The 11,930-nt window shown below is 61.8% G+C and overlaps 4 protein-coding genes across 4 annotated transcripts; 2 read left to right on the top strand and 2 right to left on the bottom strand.

The window, feature by feature from the left end:
- The first annotated feature begins 63 nt into the window (after window positions 1–63).
- H696_01091 (hypothetical protein) lies at window positions 64–1,484 on the top strand. The gene is made up of 5 exons (XM_009494978.1): window positions 64–206; window positions 363–464; window positions 572–709; window positions 857–988; window positions 1,119–1,484. The coding sequence occupies exons 1-5, from the start codon at window positions 195–197 to the stop codon at window positions 1,413–1,415; spliced, it is 681 nt and encodes a 226-aa protein (XP_009493253.1). The 5' UTR covers window positions 64–194; the 3' UTR covers window positions 1,416–1,484.
- A 283-nt stretch (window positions 1,485–1,767) lies between these two features.
- Window positions 1,768–2,785, bottom strand: H696_01090 (hypothetical protein). The gene is made up of 4 exons (XM_009494977.1): window positions 2,578–2,785; window positions 2,392–2,465; window positions 2,197–2,252; window positions 1,768–2,049 (listed from the first exon to the last, which is right to left on the bottom strand). Exons 1-4 carry the CDS (start codon window positions 2,671–2,673, stop codon window positions 1,889–1,891), a joined length of 387 nt encoding a protein of 128 aa, XP_009493252.1. The 5' UTR covers window positions 2,674–2,785; the 3' UTR covers window positions 1,768–1,888.
- Window positions 2,786–3,280: 495 nt separating this feature from the next.
- On the top strand, window positions 3,281–8,161 carry H696_01089 (tRNA(Met) cytidine acetyltransferase). The gene is made up of 10 exons (XM_009494976.1): window positions 3,281–3,971; window positions 4,109–4,390; window positions 4,554–4,687; window positions 4,837–5,166; window positions 5,259–5,835; window positions 6,023–6,097; window positions 6,217–6,345; window positions 6,462–6,592; window positions 6,709–6,757; window positions 6,938–8,161. The coding sequence occupies exons 1-10, from the start codon at window positions 3,465–3,467 to the stop codon at window positions 7,997–7,999; spliced, it is 3,276 nt and encodes a 1,091-aa protein (XP_009493251.1). The 5' UTR covers window positions 3,281–3,464; the 3' UTR covers window positions 8,000–8,161.
- A 294-nt stretch (window positions 8,162–8,455) lies between these two features.
- H696_01088 (hypothetical protein) lies at window positions 8,456–11,831 on the bottom strand (the record flags this gene model as incomplete). The annotated part of the gene is made up of 7 exons (XM_009494975.1): window positions 8,456–8,613; window positions 8,828–9,555; window positions 9,656–9,965; window positions 10,131–10,262; window positions 10,334–10,355; window positions 10,446–10,505; window positions 10,626–11,831. 7 exons carry the CDS (start codon window positions 11,829–11,831, stop codon window positions 8,501–8,503), a joined length of 2,571 nt encoding a protein of 856 aa, XP_009493250.1. The 3' UTR covers window positions 8,456–8,500.
- Window positions 11,832–11,930: the final 99 nt, after the last annotated feature.

The following is an 11,930-nucleotide window of genomic DNA, read 5'->3' as shown; positions in this document are numbered from 1 at the left end:
GGGGGGGGAGCTTTTTTCGACCCTGCCAGAAGACCACTGGGAAGGGGCCCGTTGGCAACACCCCTCCCCCCCTCCCAGACCATCCTTCCTCTTCCTTTGCTTCGCCCTCGCCTCTTCGCTTTGCCTCCCGCCCCGAGCCCAGTTCTCCCTGCTTCCTCTCCCCATCGCCCTCTCCCAACCCGACTCCATACACCATGGCCGACGTTGTACGACTACGCCCGTCAATACAGACACCATTTCCACTTGCTGTCCCTGCTCGGTTGGTGGAACCTGGCTTCGCGCTGCCTGGCGTCCCCCCCCCCCCCACCCCGCCCATCTCACTCTATCCCCCCTCCCCCGCCCTGCCGGCTTCCGTGCTTAAGCTCCCCCTCTATCGCAAGGTCCTGGAGGCCGTGATCGTTGCCAGCCGCAATGACATTGGCCACGAGGTCCCCGATGAGGGCACTTGGCGCCGGCTCCATGAGGTGCGCTGGCCTCCGGCCCTCTCATCTTTGCCTTTGGCCTCTTGTCTCTTCTTTTTTCTCGGCCGGTGCTGACATGGTCCCACCACTTCGCCTTCCGGGCCCGCCAGCTCTGGAGCCACAAATTGGACCAGGCCATGATCAACCCCCATATTGTGGCGTCCTCCCATGACCATGGTGATGACGCCGGGACCGGGCCCTCTGAGGCACACTACCTGCACCACCAGGTGCCGCACCCCCTCAACTCGGTAGGTTTCCGCCCCCACTGCCCGGAGCGAGCACCCCCCCCCATACCCCTCCCGTCTCTCCTTCCTATCTTCCTCACCTCCTCCGTTGGATTGCTTTTTGCCCTCTTCTTGGCACCGCCCTCTCCCTGCCTGGAACCGGATGCCTAGAATATCCCCCAGAACGATGGTGACGCTGCCATCGCCGAGCTGGTCCTGGCTTCTCAGACCGGCCCGGAAGCCACCACAGCCATTGTCCCGGCTCCCAGCCGGAAGGCCACGATCAGCCTCGAGCCGGGGAAGGTACGCCCCCCTTCGGCCTTTCCCTTTGGGTTCCGGTCCACCTTTCTCCCCCCTTTTTCTGCCTTTTTTGCACCGGGCATTAGGACTCATCCCCCCCCCCCCTTCTCCCCTCATCCGCCGACATACACAGGATCTGGTCACTCAGATTGAGGACTTCCTCACGGAGAAGCTGCAGCAGGTGGACGGTGACGCGGACACTGCGGCCGATCCTTCCGGTGGCGACTTCTATGATGATGAGGACTCGGACGCCGACGACTCCGATGAGGATTTCCCCGCCGGGTCACACGTTCATACGCTGGTTTGTCTGTATGATCGGGTCAACCACACGAAGGGGCGCTGGCGGGTGTCGCTCAACTGCTGCGTCATGAGCGCTCCCGGGGAGCCGGACTCCGTCTGGGGGCGCATCTCGGGAGAGCTCAAGTGGTAGGAGGTTATCATCCCTCTCTGTGTCCCTCCTCCTCCTCCCCGCCCTCTCCCCTCTCTCTCTCTCTCTCTCTATGTCATTTCCACACCCGACACTTGGGCCCATGGTGTTCGTTGTCTTGCCAAAAGTACTCCGTCTCTTCCGATTTCCTGCTTTCCTTTCGGAGTTCACTGTTTCCGAGCTCCCTGCAAATGCATTTCTCAGTTCGATCGCCTCCACGCTGCCTGATCGCCTGTCGGTCATGCCTGCTGTTTTGCCCTCTGGTATCTCTCCCTCTCTCTCTCACCTCGCCATCAACGGAAGGAGCGGGGATCAGGGTTAGGAGGCACAGGGGGGGGGGGGGGGAGGAGAGCACTGGTATCATGGGGGTCTAGTGTACAAAGGTGGGGTGACGGTGGTGACAGGGCTGGAGGGCGTGCTTGCGCAAGACAAAAAGAGGCAAAGTGGATACACCCATGCGCGGGACATTCGGGTGCTCAAAGATCATCGTCGCTGTAATAGCGGCCACCGGCTTCGAACTCCTCCTCATCCTCATAGTCATCCTCGTAGTACTCATCCTCCTCCTCGTTCTCCTGACGCACGCCGGCAACGGGAGCCGCAATCTCAAGAGCGTAGAGGCCGATGGCAGCATTGGCGGCTGTACATGGTCCATAGAGCACATGCCAACAGGGAGGGGCAGCCACACATGCACCGTCATGGAGCGGGTCAATGGACTGGATACTTGGCCGGGGCAAAGCAAACAGGAGGGGGGGGGGATAGGGGTAGGGGGCGGGGATACACGCACGGATGTTCTTCCACTTGGCGACCCAGCTTACATTGGGGTTCGTGATGGCGAGGGTGCTGGTGGCCCGAGGAAAGGAAGGAGGTGCACACGTGCGTGCGCATGTGGATGCGTGAATGTGTCAATAGAAGGGAGGAGCGCAGGTGGGTAGAGGGAGGGCTGATGGGAGGGGGGGGGGGGGAGGAGAGTGGAGCGCACCCGGTGTATGTCCGGGTGATCGGCACCCCGGGGCCGCAGTTAGGGCAGCCAAAGTCATTGAAGTTGTCCAGCGACTGGCCATGCAAGGTAGGTGTCAGTGGGGGGAAAAGGGCATCGAGGGGGGGGGGGGGGGAGCAAGTGCGACGGGGAATTGCCTTCTTCTGCCACCATTTAGAGGGGACGCACGTTGAGGAACTTGCAGCCAGTGCAAGCACGGATGCGCCGGAGATCGGGCGGCAACTGGCGGCTGACAATCAACGACGCCTGGCTCTGATTAGACATGGTGTTTCCTTTTGGCCCTGTGCAGCGCGCTATTCGGGCGGTTTGGTGGCAGCAAGTGTTGTGTGGGGAGGAAAGCGTGTGAAGAGGAGGAAGAGAGGGAGGGGGGGGGGGGGAGAATGGGGGCTGAAGAGAGGGGGTGTGGCACCCCCCCCCCTTTTGATCCTCGGACGGTAGTCCTGGAAATAGGAGGATGAGCCGCCCACATCATGTGACTCTCATTGAGCAGTGAATGTGCATTGGCAGCTGCGTTCTGATGTGTCTACTTTCAGAACCACTGGCTGTGCGCCTCGTGGACCTCGCCCAAAGTAGCGCGTGGCAAGGCTGATTGTGGAACGAGGGCAAGCCCGGGGGGCGAGGGGAGAGGGGGCGGAGGGCGCGCGCTGGAAACGGCGGCACGCAGGTGGTCGTTCCCTGCCCCCTGCGATGGTTACTTCCTGCGGAAAGGAGTTTCGCCCGTCGGGGAACTTGTAACTCCCACCCTCGATGCTGCCGCGGCTGGCGCCGGAGAGGGGGGGGGGGGGGAGGGGGCAATCTGATGCGAGCCGTATCCCTTCATGGGCTGGCGGGCTGCAGCCTCCCCGGGACCTGTCCGGCCTGACAGCGCCGTCTTCCCTCCCTCACCCCCCTCCCTCCGCTTCCCCCTCTTTTCTGTGCCCTGCTCCCCTCTCCAGTTCGGTCCGCTCCCAGCCCCGTATCCCTCCTCCTCTCTTTCTCTCCCCCCTCATTGCACTGCAAGGAGCACGCGCGACATCCCCCCTCTCCCCTCGCAGATCTCGCTTCCGGCCGCCACCATGTCCTCCAACATGATTCGCAAGCGGGTGGACAACCGCGTCCGCACGCTCATCGAGAATGGCGTGCACACGCGCCAGCGTACGCTGGTGGTCATGCTCGGCGATAAGGGCCGTGACCAGGTGGTCAACCTGCATTACATGCTGTCCAAGGCGTCTGTGCGCCAGCGCCCGTCGGTCCTTTGGTGCTACAAGAAGGAGCTCGGCTTCAGCAGCCATCGCCAGAAGCGCATGCGCCAGATGAAGAAGCTGGCGCAGCGCGGCCTGCTGGACCCGGACCGCGAGGACCCGTTCGAGCTCTTCGTCACCTCGACCAACATCCGCTACTGCTACTACAAGGAGTCGCACAAGGTCCTTGGTAACACCTACGGCATGTGCGTGCTGCAGGACTTCGAGGCCCTGACGCCGAACATCCTGGCCCGTACCATCGAGACAGTCGAGGGGGGCGGCATCATTGTCCTGCTGCTCAAGACCATGGACTCGCTCCGTCAGCTGGTCACCATGAGCATGGTATGTCTTTGGGCCCGGACCGGCCTTCCTTCCTGGTGTATTGTCCATCCTGTTTGCGCTGTCCTCCCCTCTCACACGTTGGATTGGCGCTGTGTCCCACTTTGCCTGGCCCCGTCCCGCCTCCCCCCCCCCCGTAGGACGTTCACTCCCGCTATCGCACCGAGGCCCATCAGGATGTTGTCGCGCGCTTCAACGAGCGCTTCCTGCTCTCCCTGTCGAAGTGCAGCAACTGCATGGTCCTGGACGATGAGTTGAACCTTCTGCCGATTTCCAGCCATCTGAATGGCCTGGTGGCTGTGCCGGCCCCGGACTCTGAGGCCCACCGCAAGCTGGATCCGGAGCTGGAGGCTCTGCAAGAGTCCCTGGCTGACGTCCAGCCGGTCGGTGCTCTGGTCAAGGGTGCTCGGACCGTGGATCAGGTTGGTTTCTCCCGATGCCCTTGTTTCTTGCCCCCCCCCCCCCCCCCCCCCGCATGGTCATTGTGCCGTCCGCTAACCACCCACCCACTGTTATGGTTATGGTTACCCCATTCCTCTCCCTCTCTTGGTGTGCCCCCTCTTTCCGCACCGTTTAATCCCATAGGCCAAGGCCATCCTCGCCTTCACCGAGGCCGTCTCTGAGAAGACCCTGCGCACCACGGTGTCCCTGACTGCCGGGCGTGGTCGAGGCAAGTCTGCTTCCTTGGGTCTGGCTATGGCCGCTGCTGTGGCCTACGGGTGCGTGACACTTGCCCGTTCTCTCCTTCATTCAAAGAGCCCATCCCGGTTGACCCTCTAACATCCTGGCTTTCTTCCTTTCCCCGTCTCCCTCTCTTCGTGCCCCCTATGCCGCCTCCCGCCCGCCCTCTCCTCTTCCTGTGTGGCAGTTATTCCAACATCTTCGTGACCTCCCCCTCGCCGGAGAACCTGAAGACCCTCTTCGAGTTTGTCTTCAAGGGCTTTGACCTGCTGGGCTACGAGGAGCACATTGACTACGACATTGTCCAGTCAACCAACCCCGATTTCAACAAGGCCGTGGTCCGTGTGAACATTTTCCGCGAGCACCGGCAGACTATCCAGTACATCCAGCCTCAGGACGCCCATGTTCTCGGCCAAGCGGAGCTGGTGGTCATCGATGAGGCGGCGGCCATTCCTCTGCCGCTTGTGCGCGCCCTGATGGGACCGTATCTGGTGTTCCTGGCGTCCACCATCAACGGGTGCGCGGGTGTCCTTCACATTGCCCCTGCCTGCTCACATGTGCCTGCTCTTTTGGACCCTTGGCTGACCCCCCCCCCCTCCCCCCCGTCAGTTATGAGGGCACCGGTCGGTCGCTTTCGCTGAAGCTCCTGCAGCAGCTGCGCGAGCAGAGCGTCTCGGCCAAGGCCGACACCGCGGCATCGACCGCCCAGCTGGCCACATCGCGCTCGCTCCGCGAGATTAAGCTCGAGGAGCCCATCCGTTATGCGGCCGGCGATCCGATTGAGAAGTGGCTGAATGACATTCTCTGCCTGGATTGCACTTCGGTCCCGCGTCTGTCCACGGGCTGCCCGCACCCCAGCGAGTGTGAGCTCTACTTCGTCGAGCGCGACACCCTCTTTTCCTTCCACCCGGCGGCCGAGTCCTTCCTTCAGCGCCTGGTGGCTCTGTATGTGGCGTCGCATTACAAGAACTCGCCGAACGACTTGCAGCTCCTGTCCGACGCCCCGGCGCACAACATCTTTGTTCTGCTGGCCCCGGTGGATCCGGGCTCCGGCGATCTGCCGGAGATCCTGGCTGTGGTGCAGGTGGCCCTGGAGGGCGCCATTTCCCGTGAGTCCATGGCTCATAGCCTGGCTCGTGGGGAGCGCCTGTCCGGTGATCTGATCCCCTGGACCATTGCGCAGCAGGTGAGTGCCCTCCTCTCCCTCTTCCTCCTCCTCTCCCTCTTCCTCCTCCTCCTCTTCTTCTTCTTCTTCTTCTTCTTCTTTCTCCCTTGACATCCTGCTCCTGCCCTTTACACCCGGCTTTTTGTGACACACGTCGAGGCTCACTCACCCCGCCCCGTTATCTGCCCTCTGATCATTGTCTTCACAGTTCCAGGAGTCCGACTTCGGGAGCATGTCTGGCGCTCGCGTGGTCCGCATCGCCACGCATCCGGATTACCAAAACGTGCGCTGCCGATCTCTTCCACGAGTTTCCCCCTTTCTCTCCTTCTCTCTTCCTTCCTCCCTTCCCCCCTTCCTCCCTTCAACTGACCATCCGGGTTGTACTTTCATCTGTCCACTTAGATGGGTTATGGCTCTCGCGCGTTGAACCTCCTGCGCGAGTACTACGAGGGCAAGTTCCCGGACATGAGCTCCACTGTGAGCCAGAAGCCCACTTCGCGCACCTCGCTCGCGGATGAGATCAGTTCCTCGGTACGGGGCATGCATCAGCGTCCATCCTTTCAGCCCCTTTGCCCGTGAGTCCCATTCTTCCTTCCTGACACTTTTTTACCATCTCCTCCCTCTTCTTCTTTTCGGCTGCCTTGCAGGATACTCTCCAGACGGAAGTCATCCGTCCTCGTAAGAACCTCCCTCCTCTCCTGCGCAAGCTGACGGAGCGCACCCCGGAGCGCATCCATTACCTGGGTGTGTCCTTCGGCCTCACTGCCCAGCTTCACAAGTGCGTTCTCTGCCTCGGCCTTTCCTTCACCGAAGCAACTGTCTGACCTCTCCCTCGTCCTCTCTATTTTTCTGTGTGTCCCTTTGTCCTGCTCTTTCCTCCCTGCCACCCTGCAGGTTCTGGAAGCGCGCCACCTTTGTGCCTGTCTACCTGCGTCAGACTCCCGTACGTCTTCCCTCCAGCTGGGCGCCTCCGGTTGAGCCCACTCACCCTCGCCGCAGACGCACACACACAGACACACACGCACACCCGCGCTCTCTCTCTCTCTCTCTCTCTCCCCCCTCTCCCCTCCTTCTCCTGCTCATGCATTAACCTTCTCCCCCCTCTTCTTCCGGCCCTTCACAGAACGATCTCACTGGCGAGCACACCTGCATCATGCTGTCGCAGCTGAACCGCGCGGATCCGATCACCAGCCTGTCCAACAGCTGGCTGAGCGAGTTCTGGACCGACTTCTCGCGGCGCTTTACCACCCTGCTGTCGTACCAGTTCCGCAACTTCTCGCCTGCCCTGGCCATGGACTTGCTGAACAACACCCACGTGTCCAAGGTCCTGGCTACTTCCAGCGCCGGGGTCCCCCTGCCGAACACTGGGCGCCTGTGTCGCGAGCAGATGCTGGCCGTCCTGAGTCCGTATGATCTGAAGCGCCTGGACGCGTATTCGCGCAATCTGGTTGACTACCACATGATCCTGGACCTGGTGCCGGCCATGACGATGCACCTGTTCACCGGGCAGCTGGCGGCCGAGGCGCCTGCCAGCGAGGCCGGGCCCGCTCCGCCGGCGGCTGTGAACCTCTCGCCGGTCCAGTCGGCCGTCATGCTGGCTCTTGGCCTGCAGCGGAAGTCGGTCGAGCAGCTGGAGAAGGACCTCAGCCTGTCGGTGTCGCAGGTGTTGGCCCTCTTCAACAAGAGCGTGCGCAAGATCGCCAAGTACTACGCCGATCTGAATGCCCAGGCGTACGAGTCGACCATGCCGCGCTTGGCGGCTGTCACTTCGGCCGGGGACCTGGGCACCGGTGCCGCTGGCACTGGTCCGCGGGATGCCAGCAAGTCGGCTGCCTGGTCGGCGGTCGGGCAGTCTCTGACTGACGACCTGACCGATGCTGCCCGGGAGGAACTTCGCGCCGAGCAGCGTCGTGTCTTCAAGTCCATGGATGTCAGCAAGTTTGCCCTGCCTCAGGATGAGGAGGCCTGGGCGGCCTCGCTGGCTGAGGGGGCCTCGGCTCTTGTCGATGGTGCGTCGCTGTCTGTGGCCAACCCGGACAGTGTGCGGGCCCGGCGCCTGAAGGGGTCCGGTGCGGAGGCGGACGCCGGGGCCACCGGCGCCGCGCCCTCGCCGGCTGCTGGTGCCAAGAAGCGCAAGGCCTCCTCCACCGGGGCCGGCGACGGCAAGAAGAAGTCCCGCAAGTAGAGGGACGCCACATGTGTGACCATGTGTGTTAAACTTGCTGCGGGGGGGGGGAGTCAGCAAATTGTGGAGCCCTTCCCGGCTTTTGTCCCCTAGCCCTGTCCAGCAAAACCCACACTTGGGAAGTCTTCCCTCCATGTGTTTCTCTCTCTCTCTCTCTCTCTCTGTCTCTCTGTCCGCCTGTATCCGCCAGTCTCTTTCTCTCCTCCCAGCTGGCTGGCGCGTCTCCGGAAGCGGCGGAGGGGGCCCGTCCTGTCTCCTTCCCCCTTCCTCCCCATGGGATATGACCATATTTAATACACCATAGAATCTCCTTACATTCCAGTCTGTGTGTGTGTGTGTGTGTGTGTGTGTGTGTGTGTAAGCAACTTCTCGTGGCTCTACGCTCACATGGCTGGGGGCGTTTGCATGTGTCTATGTACATCGATGTGTATGGGGCCATGTAGGAGGCGAAGCAACTATGGGAAGGGAGGTCTATTTGCCGCAGAGGGACGCGCGCGCACATCACAAGGAGGGGGCGCGAGAAGACAGGGCTGATAGAGATGCGGCAGCAGCCTCAGCGGCAGCAGCAGCAGCTGCAGCAGCTCGGATACCGCCACGTGCAGGTTTGGTTGGAGCTGTGTGTGTGTGTGTGTGTGTGGGGGGGGGGGGGGGGCGGGCGTGGGTGTGGGTAAATGGGTCATTTAGAGTTCAAGGATAGAACGGTGCACATGACAAGGAAGAGGCGTGCATGTGCATATGCATGCATGTATGTGTATGTGTGTGTGTGAGAGAGAGGGAAGAGGAGAAGGAGGAGGAGGAAGGCGGAGGAGGGGGGAAGGCTAAACGCACGCTTGAGCCCGATGACGGTATCACACACACGATTTAGGATGTGCGTGAGTTCGGTCAGGGTGTTGTAGGCGACCGTGGCATCGATGGCCTGGTCTTCGGCAGAGCGAGCCGCCAGCTGACTGAGCTCATGCAGCTCGGCCGTCACAAGGGCACTTGCTGTTGCCAGAGGGTCGCCGCGGTTTGCCAAGGAGCCAATAGGAGGTGAGGTCAGAGCCACAGGCGGAGCTGCAATCGGAGTTGCAGGCCTCCCGCCATCAGACAGCGACTCGGTTTTGAGAGCCCCATCCTCGGGCTTGAGTGGGGCCATGGTGGCGGAGACTTCGGTCACAGAGGCGGGAGCCGACTTGAGGGACTCCGAGACCGGGATCAAGTGACGTCGCCGCTTCGGAGCGAAAGTCCCCGGGGGCCACGCATCGGCTGAGCGTTTGCGCGCGACAGAGCGGGTGTCTCCAGCCGGGTTGTCAGTGACAGTGGAGCCGGCAACCTCCGAGGTGGAGACATCCTCCATGGTGCCGGCCATATCACCTCGGGCCACAGTCCCCTCGGCCGGGGTGGGTTGTTCTGTGAAAGGCATTCCCGTGGCGGCACGGACAGCCAGGGGATGCGCGGCGCAATCGACCAGCGTGCGAACGGCCTCCTGGAGAGTGCCTTCTGAGAGGATGGATGAAAAGAGGGCGCGATCTTTCAAGAGCGCCTGCTTCGATGAGAGAAGAGCAATGGCATGTTGTCTAGACGAGGGGCCAGCAGGTCAGTGCCTTGCGTCAGGGCATGTGAAGGAAATGTGCCCCCCCCCCCACCCCCACCCCCCCCCAAAGGCCATGGGCGTACCTCCGCTTGCGGGAGGCAACCGAATGGGAGGGATTGCGATATTCGCGCATTGTGGCTGGCGAGTAGTCCCGAGCGGTGACCACCCCACTGCCGGAGCCTGAGCCTGGGGGCGCCATGGTACCGGTCGCGGCTGGAGTGGCCACGTCAGTCACATCGCGAGTACTGGGTGTCGAGGGCTCTGAGCCAGGGGCGAAGTCACTTGAGGAGGCGGCTGGCTGAGCCATGCGATCTCGGAGCTCCTGTGCTGCGGAAGCCCCCTCATCCACCCAGCCGCTTGCCAAAGTGACAGGGGTACTGCCACCAGTAGCGGCTGCAATCAGGGTGGTTGTTTGATTGTGTGATTGTTTTTTTTTTCCCCGCAAGGAAGGGCGAGTCAGCTTGCGAATTGGTCGTAAAAATCATGTGCATATAAATATATGTCCAATGCCCGAGGCTGTGCGCGTCGGTGTGTATGTATGGGCATGTGCGCATGTACCAGCATCAAAATGGGAATCACACTTGCCATTGTGGCAATCAATGCACCGGCACACGAGGGGAGAGCATCGGACGCCGAGCTGAGCGCACTCGCAATACCGGTTCCGGCATTGTGTGCGTCTGCATTTGCAGCCTAATGTCATCATGAGAGCGGAGGTCAGTCGGGAGCAAGTGGTGATACTCATTCCAGTGTGCATTACATACCACGATGTGGGCGGGTCTCATCCTTGAGCAGAGCGAGGTCACGCAGAGACAGCATGTCAGAGGTTCGCAGGGAGGAGGGGGGGGGGGGGGGCAAAAAGCTCGTGGAGAATACCTTGGATTTGAAGGCGTGCGGGTTGCGGTCAAGCACCGAGTATACGGCCTCGAGACGATCCTATTCGTGGCGAGACCGGCGAGAAAAGTCAGTCAAACGAGCACAAAGTGCATGTTTGTGTGTTTGCGGCGTGTGCTGCGAAGAACAATGGCTCAAAAGAGAAGGCCACAGACTACGCACCCGCTCATGGTGGTGGTTGTTCCGACAAATGGAGGAGCAAGTGCAGGCCGGCCGGCAGAGGACACCCCGGGCGAAGCACTCGCAGTACAGCTTCAGGCAGGGGATATTCTTGCACTGACAGTGTGAGTGCCCAGAAGCACCAGCGGAAGAGGACGCGCTATTGGCGCTTGTACTGGTGCTGGCACTGCTTGGGGTGCTGGGCGTCTGAGGGGGTTCAGACAAAAAAGATGCGTCCCCGCCGTGAGGTCCAATCGGACTGGACCCTGCAGCAGGGGGGCGGCCAAGTGCTGCGGTGGGGATCGGCGGCCTACCAGCGGCAATCGGGACGAACAAATGCCCCAGCGGCTGGGGAGGATCAGCCAAAAAGAAAGGAGGCGAACGAACAGCGCCAGTCCCTGGTGCCTGAGGTACCCCGGCACGCTGCTGTGCTTGTTGCTGTGCTTGCTGCTGTGCCTGCTGCTTCGTGTTTTGCTGTTGCTGGAACAACTGTTGCTGCTGCTGCTGCTGCTGCTGCTGCTGCTGCTGCTGCTGCTGCTGCTGCTGTTGTTGCTGTTGTTGCTGTTGTTGCTGCTGCTGCTGCTGCTGCTGCTGAGCATGGACTTGTTGGGCCTGTTGCTGGTGCTGATGAAGATAAAAGGGGTGCAAAAGGGCAGAGTTGGCTGTCGAGGAGGAAGACGGCAGCGTTCCGGCGCCAAGACCAGCCAGGCTGGCCAGAGCCACATTGTAGCCTCCAGTGCCAGGATCAGACACCACAGTCGGAAACATGGGCAATCCAGCACCCAATGGTTGAGGATACCGCTGCGAGAGGAGATGCATGTGGTACGGATCAAAGGCGTTGGGGAAGTTGGCCGGCAGGCCGGGGAAGCTCGGGGCTGGGGTCGAGGACGCGGGGGCGGGGAGGGCGTCAGCAGGCGGGGCAAATGCACCAGCTGTCGACAGGAGGGGGGCTTGAGACCGGCCGGGGTCACTGCTCGAGAGCGAAGTGGGCATTGTTGCGTGATTTGCCGAGCCTAATGCCTCAGGCTGTTGCCCGGCCGGAGCGGGAGTCACACCGCCCGAAGCGGTGTTGGTGTTGGTGTTGGTGTTGGTGATGGTGGCCGAGGCAGCAGTTGAGCGGGTAAGTGCTGCAGGATCCGAGTCAGCAGCAGCCGGCATGGCAGTGGCCGACATGGCCGGATGCTTCGGCGGCGGAGCATTTGAGCCCATGGCAGCGACGGCGACGGCGGCGGCGGCGGCGGCGACGGTGCCAAGTTGGCAGGTAGAGGGAAAAAGAAAAAAAGGAAAGAGGCGCGGGGGGGGGGGGGG

The sequence above is a fragment of the Fonticula alba genome (genome assembly GCF_000388065.1).
Source record: "Fonticula alba strain ATCC 38817 unplaced genomic scaffold supercont2.2, whole genome shotgun sequence".
Taxonomy (NCBI): domain Eukaryota; order Rotosphaerida; family Fonticulaceae; genus Fonticula; species Fonticula alba.
Note: the sequence above shows the minus strand (reverse complement) of the source record. Positions and strands in the feature narration are given on the sequence as shown.

What these genes read in the sequence shown, in the direction of transcription:
- H696_01091 (XM_009494978.1), top strand. An exon ending in TGCCGCACCCCCTCAACTCG is followed by an intron (nt 710 to 856) that starts GTAGGTTTCCGC and finishes CCGGATGCCTAG; the next exon opens with AATATCCCCCAGAACGATGG. An exon ending in TCAGCCTCGAGCCGGGGAAG is followed by an intron (nt 989 to 1,118) that starts GTACGCCCCCCT and finishes CGACATACACAG; the next exon opens with GATCTGGTCACTCAGATTGA.
- H696_01090 (XM_009494977.1), bottom strand. Translation starts at nt 2,673, where the DNA reads ATGTCTAATCAGAGCCAGGCGTCGTTGATTGTCAGCCGCCAGTTGCCG. An exon ending in CTGGCTGCAAGTTCCTCAAC is followed by an intron (nt 2,466 to 2,577) that starts GTGCGTCCCCTC and finishes TTGCATGGCCAG; the next exon opens with TCGCTGGACAACTTCAATGA. An exon ending in CGCCAAGTGGAAGAACATCC is followed by an intron (nt 2,050 to 2,196) that starts GTGCGTGTATCC and finishes GACCATGTACAG; the next exon opens with CCGCCAATGCTGCCATCGGC.
- H696_01089 (XM_009494976.1), top strand. Translation starts at nt 3,465, where the DNA reads ATGTCCTCCAACATGATTCGCAAGCGGGTGGACAACCGCGTCCGCACG. An exon ending in GTGCTCGGACCGTGGATCAG is followed by an intron (nt 4,391 to 4,553) that starts GTTGGTTTCTCC and finishes TTAATCCCATAG; the next exon opens with GCCAAGGCCATCCTCGCCTT. An exon ending in CGGATGAGATCAGTTCCTCG is followed by an intron (nt 6,346 to 6,461) that starts GTACGGGGCATG and finishes GCTGCCTTGCAG; the next exon opens with GATACTCTCCAGACGGAAGT.